The 14318-nt window shown below is 43.1% G+C and overlaps 1 protein-coding gene across 9 annotated transcripts in view; it reads left to right on the top strand.

Moving 5' to 3' along the window:
• The window catches only part of BLNK (B cell linker), a 164556-nt gene that overhangs the window by 107092 nt on the left and 43146 nt on the right, over nt 1-14318 (top strand). For all 9 annotated transcript variants that reach the window (XM_061635577.1, XM_061635575.1, XM_061635580.1 and 6 more), the window contains one exon: nt 10281-10346. In XM_061635577.1, coding sequence (XP_061491561.1) covers nt 10281-10346 — 66 coding nt within the window. The remainder of the gene's footprint in view (nt 1-10280; nt 10347-14318) is intronic.

Here is a 14318-nt window from a genome sequence, read left to right as displayed (position 1 = left end):
TTGAAATCAAATTTTACACTTGAAATGCTTTTATAATATGTTTCTGTTATGTCTCAAAAGAACAAGATGCTCAAAGAGCATGTCAGACAAGGAATGTCTTTTTACAGTCATTACGTTGCCACCAGTACTGAACAGGCGTTCTACTGCAGCGCTTGAAGGCATGCCTGTGTTGTGCTGCAAAAAACACCGCAGCACACGTGGAAAGCCATGGAGTGATGACACTTCCCTGCTGGAAGACCTCAGGTACCTCACCAGTTCCTCCTCAGCAGTGTTCACTGCTGACTTCTTGCCCTGAGGCAGAAAGTTAAAGAAGTCATCTTCTAAGTCATCTCCTTCCTGGTCTTTATCTGAAGACTGATCACTGTCCTCATTAAGTACACCCATCTTTATTTCAGCTTTCAACAAGGCTTCCATTGTGTATCTAAGAAAGAGAGAGGATATGTTAACACATATATGTTAGGAAACCATCATCTGCTCTTCATTTCCTGATGCTTGTCATGTCCCCTGGTTCAGAGTCCAGCCTGAGCCTGTGGATGATGACATGGAAGGTAGGAAGGTGACCAAGTCACCACACTCATGGGGCAGCACAGCAGACCCTTAAGGATTACCTGCAGCAACCCAAGGTTGTGATGAGGAGCCCAAGGAAGAAAAGGCCCAGCCCCTGCCTACCACCTTAAGCCCTCTGATGCCTCCCTTGAGACAACATTTCCCTTGGAGTAATCCACCCAAAGGGCTTCCCTAATGTTCTTACTTGTTGGTATGGGTGGCGGCCTGACACGATTCCAGCCAATCTAGTTTGAAGCGAGGGTGTAGGCAGGCTGCCAGAAGAAGCCTCTTGTCCTCCCAGATAGCTGCAAACCGCTTTCTTAGGGCTTCGCGCACACCTCTCAGCAGCTGAAAACAGTATGTGTACCTCTCAGGTTTGTTTTCCAGTCCTTCCAACTTGCGGTCCAGATTGCAGAGCGTTGGTAGTAAATACCCCATGAACATGCCGTTCTCCCGTTGCAGGATATCTAGGGACTGGGCTAGTGGCTCCATAATCTCTGTGTATTCCTGTACCACTTCAATCTCAGCAGCTGTGATCCTGGACAAGGAGCAGCGGTCCATTATGGCATGCATTTTTAGTGGCACAGTTGACAGGAGCTCATGTAGTTGCTTCAACGCATCAAAGGTGGAATTCCACCTGGTCTTATTCGGTACCTTCAGATACACACCACATTGCGCACGGATATACTCAGCAATCTGGGCTGACTGGTTCTGCTTGGACCACAACTTGCTGCACTTTCCCATCAAGGAACGAAACTGTTTCTTGAAAGGACCAAGAAGACTACTTTTGGAGGAGTCAGAAAGAATGGCCTCTATGTCACAAGGCTGAGGGTGTGGCTAGCACATCTCTGGTGTGGTGGTAAAACAAAATCCTCTCCTGAGTCTGCAGCTTCTTCCTCTGCCTCAGGTCCTGTGTCCAGAATCTCACAGATAGGCACAAACGCCACCTCAGCCTCCTCCTCCTCCTGGTTATCACCATCATCGTCACTGGTGCCTGCAGCTTCCACTGGTTCTTTGGCCATGAAAACTCTGAACGTTTTCACAAAGTTGGAGCCATTGTCTGTAGTAGTGCACATAACTTTGTTGTGGATCCTGTACTGCACATGTACATCATGCAGTGCTTTTGAAAGGACATCGTATGTATGGCGCCCCTTCAGACGCTTACAAGCCAAGGCCCCGACCTCACGTTTCAGGGTAGTTGGGTTGATCCAGTGGGCTGTTACCCCAAAGTAACTCTTCTTGCCATTAGTCCAACAATCTGCAGTGGTTGCTATATATGCCACAGCACCCATTCGGTTTGCAAGAGTTTCTCTCATGTGGCATGCTCTCTTCTCAATTCTGTCTCTCAGAGTCTTGGCACATATGATGGTGAGATCTTTGGGGAGTCCAATGCGAACCAGATTAATGAATGATGGTTTGTCCACAGTCTGAAGTGGTAATGTCTCCTCTACAATGAAAACAATGATTCTCCTGTCGAGATTGCTCTGGGTGACAGGCTCCCTGCCAGATCCCCACCTCTCAAGGGTTGTCTGCTGCTGCTTCAGCATTTTGGGAGGAGGGGTGTCATGCATTGGTTCAGGAAGGCCACGTCTCCTTGCCTTTATTGCTTCTTCAATTGCTCTCAGCTTCTCAGGGTGTGCCCTCTGAGGAAGAAGAACAAAGCATGAATCCAAGAAAAAATGGAAGAGGAACTTCACAATTTAAACATAAATAGACAATGGACACTCTTTGAGGACCAGCATGACAAAGGCTTACCTCAAAATGTTTCTTCACATTGGATGAGGAGGAAACAGCTGATCTCAGATTTTTGATCCTTGGAAGGCAGTAATTGCATCGTACAACAACATTTTTCCCACTCTGGCTCACAAATGTACGAGCTTTCTCAAAGCCAAACCATGGTACTTGCTGTTGTGCAGATGTGGCTGTGGGCAACTGGCACTGCTTCATGCCCTCCTCCTCCTCATGCACAGGGCCTCCTTTCTGAACCTCACTTTCTAGTTTTGCCTCCTCAGGATCAACAAGCTGTGACTCAAGTGGCCGCACTAACTGACTGCTGCTCTCAGCAGCAAAACCTGCAACAGGCGTCTCTGTAATAAACAAGAGATAATGCTCCTATATGGGTGAACTTCAGCTGTGATGTGCCCCCATCTCTTCCCCATGCTGCAAGATGCCCCAGTCAGAGTGGAAGTAAGCAGGTCGATAGCACAATTAAAAGAGATCCTATTTGCATCATTTTTGCTCACTGAATAACCCTGCCTGGGCCAGTCTAACCTACTATCTCACAGGGTTGTTGTGAGAACAAAATGAGACTAGGGTTCAAATCCCCACATAGCCATGAAGCTCACTGGGTGACCTTGGGCCAGTCACTGCCTCTCAGCCTCATGAAAACCCTATTCATAGGGTCACCATAAGTTGGAATCAACTTGAAGGCGGTACATATATTTTTTATTTTGAATATGATGATTATGATAATAAATATGCAGCATTTCAAATTAATTCTGTATGAGAAGCATTCCATGCCAAGCTTGGAAAACCAAGGATGAGGTATAAAATGTAGACAAAAATACTTTTGACAAAATGCCGTTTATCTTTTATATCTATATCTATAATTAGCAATACAGCTGAATGATGTATGTAAAGTATTTTTTCTTTCCCTTTTCTTTTTTATTAATATTTTAGTACTACTGCTAAAGTTCTGATGAAAGAATAAAGCATTCATTAGCCAAATTCAAATGATTAGAACACATCACATAAATTCCACTGAAGTTGGAGTTTTTCCATAGAAAATGAAAAAAACATATAACCTATGATAGCCCAATAGACAATCAGAACTAATATAAAACCCTATTGCTTCTCATTTGCAAATGTTGCAAGATCTAAGGTAACTCTAGATCATGTGAGTTCAGGTGATGCATGTTATGTACATTTATATAGATATTAGCAGAGATTGTCAGCAGTCTATCTCTCTCTGGGACTGGGAATCTCTCTTTCTCACAGAACATGAGTTTGAGAGCTGGGGGACTGAGAGGAGGAGCTGCAAGGACCCTACTTCTCACCTCATCTCTGCCAAGAACAAAAAAATCAGCCTTAAGCCATTTATTATACGCCTAATGATTTTTTATTTTTATTATTATTATTATTATTATTACTGAGACAGTTTTTGTCCCACATACAATTCAGTCTTGTGATTAAACAGGACAAAAATACAAATAAAAAGAAAGATGGAGTCCAAATAAATATACAATGAAAAGCTAGCCGGCATTTTAAAAGGGAGGAGTGCTCTGTCTGGATAAATACAGCACACAGCTATGCATGGGAACAAGGGGGAGAGTTCAAAAAGTGGGGGAAGGAAGAGAAGTAGGCCAGAGCTTGGAAAAGTTACTTTTTTGAACTACAGCTCCCATCAGCCTAATCCAGTGGCCATGTTGCCTAGGGCTGATGGGAGTTGTAGTTCAAAAAAGTAACTTTTCCAAGCTCTGATTTAGGCCGAATTTTCAGAAGTGCCTTGTGATTGATGGAGGGGGCGGCAACGAGGCAAGGAGAGGCAGTGGAGGGGGCAGAAGGGGCCGTGGGGGGCGGGGGGGCAAAAATGCCACGGGGGGGTAGAAGGGGCCGCAGGGGGGGCACACACACACACACACACAAATCATCGTCACTCACCTCCACAGCTCTTTGCCATTCTGCTGCTGCCTTCTCCTCCATTGTCCTTGCCCTGGCTTTTTCCTCCGGCGTCCATTTTGTCCTCTCAGACGCTAGCAGGCCCTGCCTATTCACCTCTTCCCTCGTGCCTCCTAACACAGATCACGAGGGAAGAGAGAGTCTGCGCAGAGGTCCAATCAGTGTGAGGCACATGTCTTGTGTTAACCAATCACAGCCAGGAGCTGACTTCCCCTTGTTCCCGCCCCCAAGTAACGTCCAACCTAACGTGGAAATGTTAAAGTTGCAGCTGAAAAGTAGGGAAATTACTAGTCGTTCCGTTACTTGCCAAATGTAATGGAATTACCCACTCGTTATTTAAAATTGTAACGAATTACAAGTAACTCGTTAAAAATAACGAGTTACTTCCAAGCTCTGGACAAAAGCAATAACCATTGATATACACATAGAAATCTATGCATAGGCATACCTTTGTATGCCTATCCCACAGATCACCTGGTCAGTACTGATAGCTCAGACACTTGTGATTCTCTTGTTAAGAAGGAAAGGGGAGCTTAATGAAGTCACCCAAACAAGTGACTGACAGTGACAAAAATGGCAGTGAGGACTATACGATCAGCATTGCATTCATTCACTAATAGGCAAAAAAATCCTTGCAGTTTAAGGATGTACCTATAGGCAACAGATATCTCTATTAAACTTTAAAAAGCAGGGAAATTGGACAGCTATCTGAGATATTGTACTGTCCTACAAATTTGTCAAAATGCAAACACAATTTGGGTTGGTCTTTCACAGTCCAATCCACTTCCTATGTAGCTTGGAATAATTTGGTAACATGTCCCTCTGAGCATATGGGGAGTGGTGGCAACACTTGCAATCATCCCAAAAAACAGAAACAAGACATGTGCTGTGCTGATCTTGTTTTAGCAGGAAGGAAGCAGAAAGTTGATATAGTTCAGATAGTCACTTTAAATATGCTTGGTTTACTTTGTAATTTTAGTGAAGCATATAGTAAATCATTTTCTTTTGCTTCCGTTTCTGTGAATATGTGAAATACAGCAACACTTTGCAACATTGTGGAGTAATGTCACTGACTATTCTGCAGAATAGTTTCCAGTGGACATGAGGAGTGTTATCTGGACAGTATGTTATAGAGGAGGTCAGGTGAATTTCTCTGCTTTTTAATCTGGGAGGTAAGAAATGGGATCCTGTGCAAGTTTGCCAAGAATGGATTGATCATTTGCTTTCTTAATGAGTTCAGTGGGTATACTCCCCTGCAATCATGCTTACCATAGGTGAAACTGACCACAGTGGATGCGGAGGAGAGGAGAAGGCAGGGCAGGGGTAGGGGAGGAGGAGGAGGGAGGGGAGGAAGGTCAAGAGGGGAGGAGGGGGAGGGGAGGAGGAAGGGAGGGGAGGGGGGAAGGGAGGGGAGAGGGGGAAAGGAGGGGAGGGGGAGGGGAGGGGAGGGGTGAAGAAAGGGGAGGGGAGGGGCAAGAGGGAAGGGATAGGAGGGAGGAGAGAGGGCAGGTTTGATCATATGCATGCTTTTGAGTTCAGTGGGATTTACTCCTGTGCAATCATGCTTAGGATAGGTGAAACTGACCTGGAGGAGGGGAGGGGAGGGGAGGAGATTGGGTGGGTGGGCACTGGGCAAAAGGGAAGACCCTTTCCTTTCCAAAAGAAAAACATTGTGAACAGTATCATTTTTCAGCTTTTCTCCCACCTTTTTATTCTACAGCAGGCATGTGTAGTCTCCCACCCAAATTTAAACCAAAGCTGTCCCTGGCCACATTCACACCAGACCTTTATTCCACTTTAGACAGTTATGGCTTCCCCCAAATAATCCTGGGAAGTGTAGTTAGTGAAGGGTGCTGAGAGTTGCTAGGAGATGCCCAGTTCCCCTCATAGAGCTTCAGTCAGAGTGGCTGACTGTTAAACCACTCTGGCCACTGGACCTCTGTCAGGGGAATAGAAGTCTCTCAGCACCCTTCACAAATTACACTTTCCAGGATTCTTTGGGGGAAGCCATGACTGTCTAAAGTGAAATCAAAGTCTGGCATGGGTGTGGCCCCTGATTAGCCAAGCCAAGTAGCTGTGAGTCTGGCTTTTAGAAAACTGACAGTTGGCTTTTACTGAGCATGCCCGTGCTTATCATTGTCTCCAATGCCAAATTTCTTTAATTAATTAAAATCAGCCAGGCATTTTTTAACTTTTAAACTGCAGAAGATGGTCAGAGTATGGGGCAAGGTCAGTAATAAGATTACAGGCACTCTGTGAACATGGCTGATTTTTAATTAATTTCAACAAATTATGAGAACGCTGACAGAAAAAAGTCCAACAGTCTGGATTTTTTTTCTCTTGTTTTGCACTTTGAACTCTCAATTCTCTCTGACTGTTTTATATATCACCATGAAAATGTAGAGGATTGTTAAGCAAGTGTTTCTGAGTTCAGGACTCTAGGTTTTGTAAGGGTTCGTTTTGAAATGAGCTCATGGGAAGATTCAGAATGGCATGGGGGATATTTTCAGTTTAACATTGCAGAATGTGAAAAATCCATACTGGCTGTCATGGCTGTCTAATACCTGCTTTATTGGATTGCAAGTTTCTGTGTTATGATTTAGATCAAAATTACTAACAATGAGATTTCTCTGCCGTAAGTTGTTTTTTGAGACTGAACATAATGCTGAGACAGCAGTCTGATTTCTTGGTTGGCTGAACATATTGTGAATAAAGACACTATTTATTTTATATCTGTCCTTGAAATAAAGGGTGATGGCATAGAGAAGGACTGTTAGGGCATTTCTAACTTCCAGGGTGTTTGTAGAATTTGTTTGGAGCTGGAAAACTCTTCTCTCTCTCTCTCACTCTCTCTCTCTCTCTCAAAAAAAGTCCAGTGTTTCACCTGCACAACTGTTTATACAAAACTAAAAGTCGTGCCGACCAAAATAAATACTAATTACTGTGTCATTGCCCAAGTGCAGTCCAGCTCCATTGAAATATTATAGACCAAAATGGGAACAAGCTCCTCCACTCCTTTTTCACAATGAGGAAGTGGAAGTGAAAGTTGAGTAAAGATCTGTCCCCTCAATGTAGAGGCAACCCTAGGACTGACAATTGATTTCTAAGACTTTGGGTGCTGTCTAGAAACTAACCTTGTAAACTGGTGAGGGAGGTGGCAGCTGTTATACTTTACTTAAACTGCAGGAATTAGCAAGTAAAGTTTTTCATGGCATGGATATGAATGTTATCACTTAATAATATATGCAGATCAAATGTTTAAATATCTAGCTGAGACATGAGGAATATGTGGCCCTCCAGATGTTGATGGACAGCACCTCCCATCACCTCTGACCATTGGCCATGATGGATGTAGCAGATGGTAGTTGGGGGTCCAACAATATCTGGTGGGCCACATGCTCCTCACCCCTGCTCTAACTATAGAATATAGTAGAATAGGTATGGGGAACCTTTGGCCTTCCATATGTTGCTTGACTACAGCTTCCATCATCCTTGGTCATTGGCCATGTTTGCTGGGGCCGATGGGAATTATAGTTCAGCAGCATCTGGAGAGCCAAAGATTCCCCACACCTGTAATAGAGGCACAGAATGGGATATGATGTCCATCCTGACTCAGAAGTTAGCCCATTGGGATTTAGTAAGTGTGCTTAGGGTTGCCATTTTAGGGACACCACAACTATGAAGAGCTTGGTAGGGGACACCCCTCAGAAAAAGAAGGGTGGAGAAAATAGTAGATTTGCCTCCAGTGTCATAAAGGCAAGGGTTGACCAAATCTATGAGATCAGTTGTTATGGCCCCCTTGTGTGTCCATTGTCTTTTGAAGTTTATGACAATGTATGAGTGGGCTTTGTCTGTGGCAACGCCTCATGTGTGAGACCCTCTGCCCCAAGAGTTTAGGCTATCTTCTCCATTTGTGTTCTGCCAGTGGTTGAAGGCATTTCTGTTTAAATAAGTCTGATTCTGTTGTTGCTTCATTTAATATATATGGTGTACATTGATTTCTTTATTATGAACATTTTTGTGTGTACATGTGCTCTTTGTACCCTTTATACTTTGATGCTACATGTCAGTCTTGGTTGTTTTTGGTAACCTTTTAATGATGTTAACAATGGACTATTCTTGTTTTTTATTTTGGGGCTTATTTTTAATATTTTGCTACCTGCTTTGAGTGACTCCTTTGGAATAAAAAAGTGGAATACATAAATTATTGTATAATTACATTAAATTTAAGAGCAGTACAAAACAGAAAGTCAGATACGCAATTCAGATTACTGTGTTCCATTGACTGTCTCTGTTGCTTGCATGTCATAGCTATGGATTACACAGGGGCAGGAGTGCCTATATTAGAATTACAATGTATGCTTGTGGATTTTAATCCATAGAGACATATCCACAACTTTGTTCAGTTTTTTATTATAGGTGAGTTCAGCCATTCTGTTTCCAATACTGGGAATATTTCGTGGAATAACTGCAGCCTTCACTTATCTTCACTTATCTGTCTGTGGCAATAGCATATAAGAACACTAGAAAAGCCCTGCTGGATCAGGCCAGTGGCCCATCTAGTCCAGCATCCTGTTCTCACAGAGGCCAACTAGATGCCTAAAGAAAGCTCAAAAGCAGGACTTGAGTATAAAAGCATTCTCCCCTCATGTAGTTTCCAGCAACTGGCATTCAGAAGCATACTGACACCAACAGTGGAGGTAGAATTACCATCATGGCTAGTAGCCATTGATAGCCTTATCCTCCATAAATTTGTCTAATCCTCTTTGAAAGTCATCCAAGTTGGTGGCCATCATTACATCATATAATCTAATTCCTAATTCATAGGTCTTCTGGCAAGAAGGTTCAAGAGTGGGCATGGTTAAATGGAAGGAGATTCACTGTTCATTGCATTTTCTTTGCAGGATAGACCAGGGTCTGGAAAATGTGTCTGTCATCCAAAGGTCTTCCTTTCCACTAATTAACTAATCAATGAAATGCAAATACATCTGCATAGCACCAAAACCTCAGTATAGGCACCTTTTTGAGATAATTAAAGAAATGTTAAGCTTAACTGAAAATGTAATAAATAAAAGCTACCACACTGTTAGAAGAAAAAGTCATCTGCAGAAAAGGGCAATCAAAATTATTAGGGGTCTGATGCAACTCCTCAGCAAGAAAAGGTTATAATGCTTGTGTCTGCATCTTTATTTTACCAAAGAGGCAAGAAAGTGTGGGGGGGGGAAACGACATGAATTTATTGATTCATTGCATTGCATTTCTGTGATATCCAATAACCAAAGTTTCCTGGGCAATTTTCAATAAAAGGAGATTTTAAAATTTTTGCATGTTGTAAGGAAAAAGTGGGGAAACAGCTTTCACTTTCTCATTGTACTAGAAAATCTGGTTCATCCAGTGAAGCTGTACTTCTTCACATCATGCTGAGATAAAAAAGATGCGGCAATGGCCACCAGTGTAAATGGTTTAAGGGATTAGACAAATTCATCCAGGATATCCAGTGATACCAGGTTATCGATGGTTACTAGTCATGATGGCTGTGTATCACTTCTTGGATCAGAAGAGGCAGCATGCCTCTAAATTCCTCTGAAAACCAGTTGCTGAGGAGCAGCAGTGGGAGAGAGCTATTTCCCTCATGTCCTAAATTCATTTTAGCTCACAATCGCTTGAAAACACCTATGTAGAAAACACATGTAAACTAAGAACTACCAAAGATTCCCATAAAAGGAATGTTGTGAATTCACTTTCTATGAAGTTACTCAATACACTGATTGAATCAGTGTCATCTGACCATAGATTTGTACTGATGTTCTTTGGATGCTTACTTTAAATTGCATGGCTACAGAACATTTTGAGGAGTTTACTAAGAGCTTCTTAGAAGAACAAACACATGCCACTAGCAGAAAGAAAGCGAAAGAAAAGTGGTGAAAGAAAATGAACACAAGATAGCAAATATAAGACTTCTGATGTGTCTAGTTATATATGTTGTAGTACATCCTCTTATTGTATTAATAATGCAGCCAGTCTGATGATAGGTTTTCATGTTTTCTTTCCTGCAGGCAACTTCAAAAGATAGTACATGATATCAAGAAAAATGACAGTGGAATAATGAGCAAGTTCAAAAAGTAAGCTATGTACATCAGTCATTTACATGACTGAATGTTTTACTCTTTTTAATGCCTACTTCTGATGCATTCATTCAGTGTAAGCCTGTGCATGTCTACTCAGAACTAAGTCCCAGCATGTTCAATGGGGCTTACTCCCAACTAAGTGTGCATAGGATGTTATATAAGAGGGGCTTCAGATGCCAGAACAGCCCCTGAACTTTCAGGACATCAACTGATCTCTGTCCAAATGAGTGTTTTGTTAATAACAGTTAGAGTGTATGTAAGACAGTTCCCAACATTCTGACACATTTCACTGTGACCAAGGTCCCATCTACAGTATACATTTAAAGTAACATTATACCACATACCATGACTGATAATGCCTTGCCCCAAAGGATCCTGGCAGCTGTGGTTTGTTTAGGGTGCTCAGAGCTGTTAGGAGATCTCAGTGATTGGGCAGGAATATAAGGAATCAGGTCGGCCTTAAGGTAATCTGTACCCAATCAATACACAAGGAACTTGGCCTAGTAATGTCTGGGCAGTCAGTCCAAATTTTAAGCCCTGGAGTTACATGCTGGCAGGATTCAATGTGACTCCTTGTACTCCCCTACAGTATAACACCATCTTCACAAATGTCCCTGACTTTCAGCGTTATCTTCAGATGTTTCTCAATGGCAACTCATTGCTGTTCCTAGGCATATGGAACCCCTAAGCTTCAGATGGGCTACCTCACTAAGGTTTACATATAAAGATATATATGCAGCTGGTGAAGAATTGCAGTTTTTTTTTTCTGAATGAGCCTGCAAAACAACAGGTTACAAGAAACCCCCATGCATGTAAAAAGCAGGCTGAAGGTTCTTCACAAATAGTTTCAGCCTCATAGAATGATGGTTATGACCTTTCTCAAGGTGAGCATTTCACAAGGAGGAGCAATAGTAGGAGTACGCATGTACCCTACCTTGCAGAGAATTCCACTAAATAACCTGTTTTTAAATCATAAATAATTGTGGTGGATTCATTTCAATGAACGGTGCAATCCTAACCCTGTCTACTCAGACGTAAGTGGGGTCTGAAGCTAATGGGGCTTACTCCCAGGTAAGTAGGGTTAGGATTGCAGCCTTATAAGATAATCATTTCCCCCTTCAGCTGTTATGTATTGTCTTCATACACAACGCCTTTCAACGACTGCATTTAAACTGATATCTCTGTATTAGAATGGCACAACCACACCTTGTCTCAATTTCTTTTGCAACAGACCTGATAAACAAGATCAGCATGGTTGTTCTCCCTCCTTCAGAAACCTTTCAGCAATTTAATTTATTTTTGAGAGCAAGAGAGAACCATTTTCCCCACACCACAACTGCTATGTGTGTGCTTAACTCTGTATTTATCCTTAAAACACTTGTCTAAATATAGATGACTGCAGAAAGGCACACTGCAACAAGAATCCTTTCGTATTAGCTCATATATCACACCTGCAATTATTACCTTCCTTTGTGAAGACTGCACCTGCCTCCATCTACATAAATGCTTATGCCTTTCCTTGGCTCTAATATAGACGGGGGGGGGGAGCTTTAAATAAGAGCTGCTTTGCTGAAAAAGACCAAAGATCCATCTAGCCTTGCATTCTGTTCCTGAGATCAGCCAGCTAGTTGCTCATAAGTGGGGCTTGAAGGAGACCTCTTTCCCCTGTTAGGTGCTCTCAATATGTGGTACACAGAGGTATACTAACTCCCCTGTTCACAGGATGGCTCTATTTAGCTACCATGGGCATTGCTGCAGTAGCTTTTTAATCACTACATGCCAAGGATGAGGGATCTTTTTTTCCTAGGAAAGTGAGTTTTCCATTAACTCACAAGAAAAGTCATCCCAGGAACAGGGGAGCAGCAGCCAACACAGTGGGTAGGGCCAGAGCCAATGGTGGGTGAAGTTTGCAGCACTGTAGGATGGTATCATGTGCACTCTCTCTCCATCTGCCACCCCAATGTATTCCTCCCACCCCGTCCCTGTGGACTGCACAAAATGAGCTGAGGACTGCATGTGGCCCACAGGCTACCAACTCCAGTTAGAGCTTTGCTCCCTAAATTTGTAGCTGCTTTGATGAATGAGGTATTAGTAGACTTTTGGACTAAGTGTTGGCTAATTTTAGCAGCAGACCACTTGTAAGCAGTAAAGGACAGCATGTATCCACCCAAAACAAGGAAATAACTGGAAATGTTAGACATGCTCAATCAAGAATGCCACCCCGGGCTCCTACTGGAAGAAAGGGCAGGATATAAATCTAATTAATTAATTAGTAAGTAAGTAAGAATGCTGGCAGGTGCATAGCCTTAAAATTGCATGTAAGGGAGAACATCATGAGGTGCAGTTTATTCCATCATAGACCCAGGTTCTTCCAACCAGTAGGAGGTTAAAGCAGTGTTGGGAGGAGTTGTACTCCTGAAAACTCAGGCTTTCAGTTTGGGAGTGCTCTTGGATCTGGTCCTTAGACCTGGATTTCAAACCTTGTTCTGTGACTAGGAGCACCTTTGCACAATTAAGACTGGTGTGCCAACTGTATCCTTATCTGGCTACAGTGATCCATGCCTTTGTCATCTCTGATTAGTGTAATATGCTCTATGTTGGGCTGCCTTTAAAGACTTTGGAAACTTCAGGTGGTTCATAATGCTGCAGCCATACCTGAAGGACTGTCTTCTTCCATATAATAATGTCTAATAATGTCTAAGAACTAAGATCTTCCACAGAGACCCTTTTTAATGTCCCTTCAGGAATTCATAAAGGTGACATTGTATGAGAAGGGCTTCTCTGGGGCAGTCCTCCACCTCTGGGACTCCCTTCCTGGGATATCCCTATGTCTCCTTCACTGTTGATAGAAACACGGTCAGAACCCTAAATGCAACAATACAGTGACTAGTACGTAGGGACAAAGAGAACTATTACAATTTATTTATTTATTTATTGCACTTGTATACTGCCCCATAGCCGAAGCTCTCTGGGTGGTTTACAGCAATCAAAAACATTAAAACAAATATACAATTTAAAACACATATTTTAAAAACAATTTAAAACACAATTTTGAAATTTAAAACAATATAAAAACAATTTAAAACACATGCTAAAATACCTGGGAGAAGAGGAAGGTCTTGATCTGGCGCCGAAAAGATAACAGTGTTGGCACCAGGCACACCTCGTCAGGGAATCATTCCATAATTTGGGGGCCACCACTAAGAAGGCCCTCTCCCTTGTTGCGACCCTCCGAGCTTCCCTTGGAGTAGGCACCCGAAGGAGGGCCTTTGATATTGAACGTAGTGTACGGGTGGGTTCGTATCGGGAGAGGCGTTCCATCAGGTATTGTGGTCCCAAGACATGTAAGGCTTTATAGGTCAAAATCTGCACCTTGAATCAAGCTCAGAAACATACAGGCAGCCAATGCAAGCAGGCCAGAATCGGTTTTATATGTTCGGACCGTCTGGTCCCTGTTACCAATCTCGCAGCTGCATTTTGCACAAGCTGCAGTTTCCAAACCGTCTTCAAAGGCAGCCCCACGTAGAGTGCATTGCAGTAATCTAATTTGGAGGTTACCAGAGCATGGACAACTGAAGCCAGGTTATCCCTGTCCAGATAGGGACGTAGTTGGGCTACCAACCGAAGCTGATAGAAGGTACTCCGTGCCACCGAGGCTACCTGAGCCTCAAGTGGCAGAGATGGTTCTAGGAGAACCCCCAAGCTACGAACCTGCTCCTTCAGGGGGAGTGCAGCCCCATCCAGGACAGGTTGGACATCCACTATCCGGTCAGGAGAACTGCCCACTAGCAGCATCTCAGTCTGGGTGTCAGCTCTTCACTGAGATAGCAGTGTCAGTGGGGGTGCAGGCAGGGCTGGAGATTCCTTGGTAATTGCCAGGCCGTAAGTCCTCAGCCGGCAGCTTGGCTATAAATCTGCCAGGCTAGCAAGGAGGAAGCAAGATAAGGGCAGAGGCTGTTCAAAGCT

The sequence above is a fragment of the Rhineura floridana genome, chromosome 7, assembly GCF_030035675.1.
Source record: "Rhineura floridana isolate rRhiFlo1 chromosome 7, rRhiFlo1.hap2, whole genome shotgun sequence".
Lineage (NCBI taxonomy): Eukaryota > Metazoa > Chordata > Lepidosauria > Squamata > Rhineuridae > Rhineura > Rhineura floridana.
The sequence above is the reverse complement of the archived record's forward strand: the minus strand, read 5'-3'. Positions and strand labels throughout refer to the sequence as shown.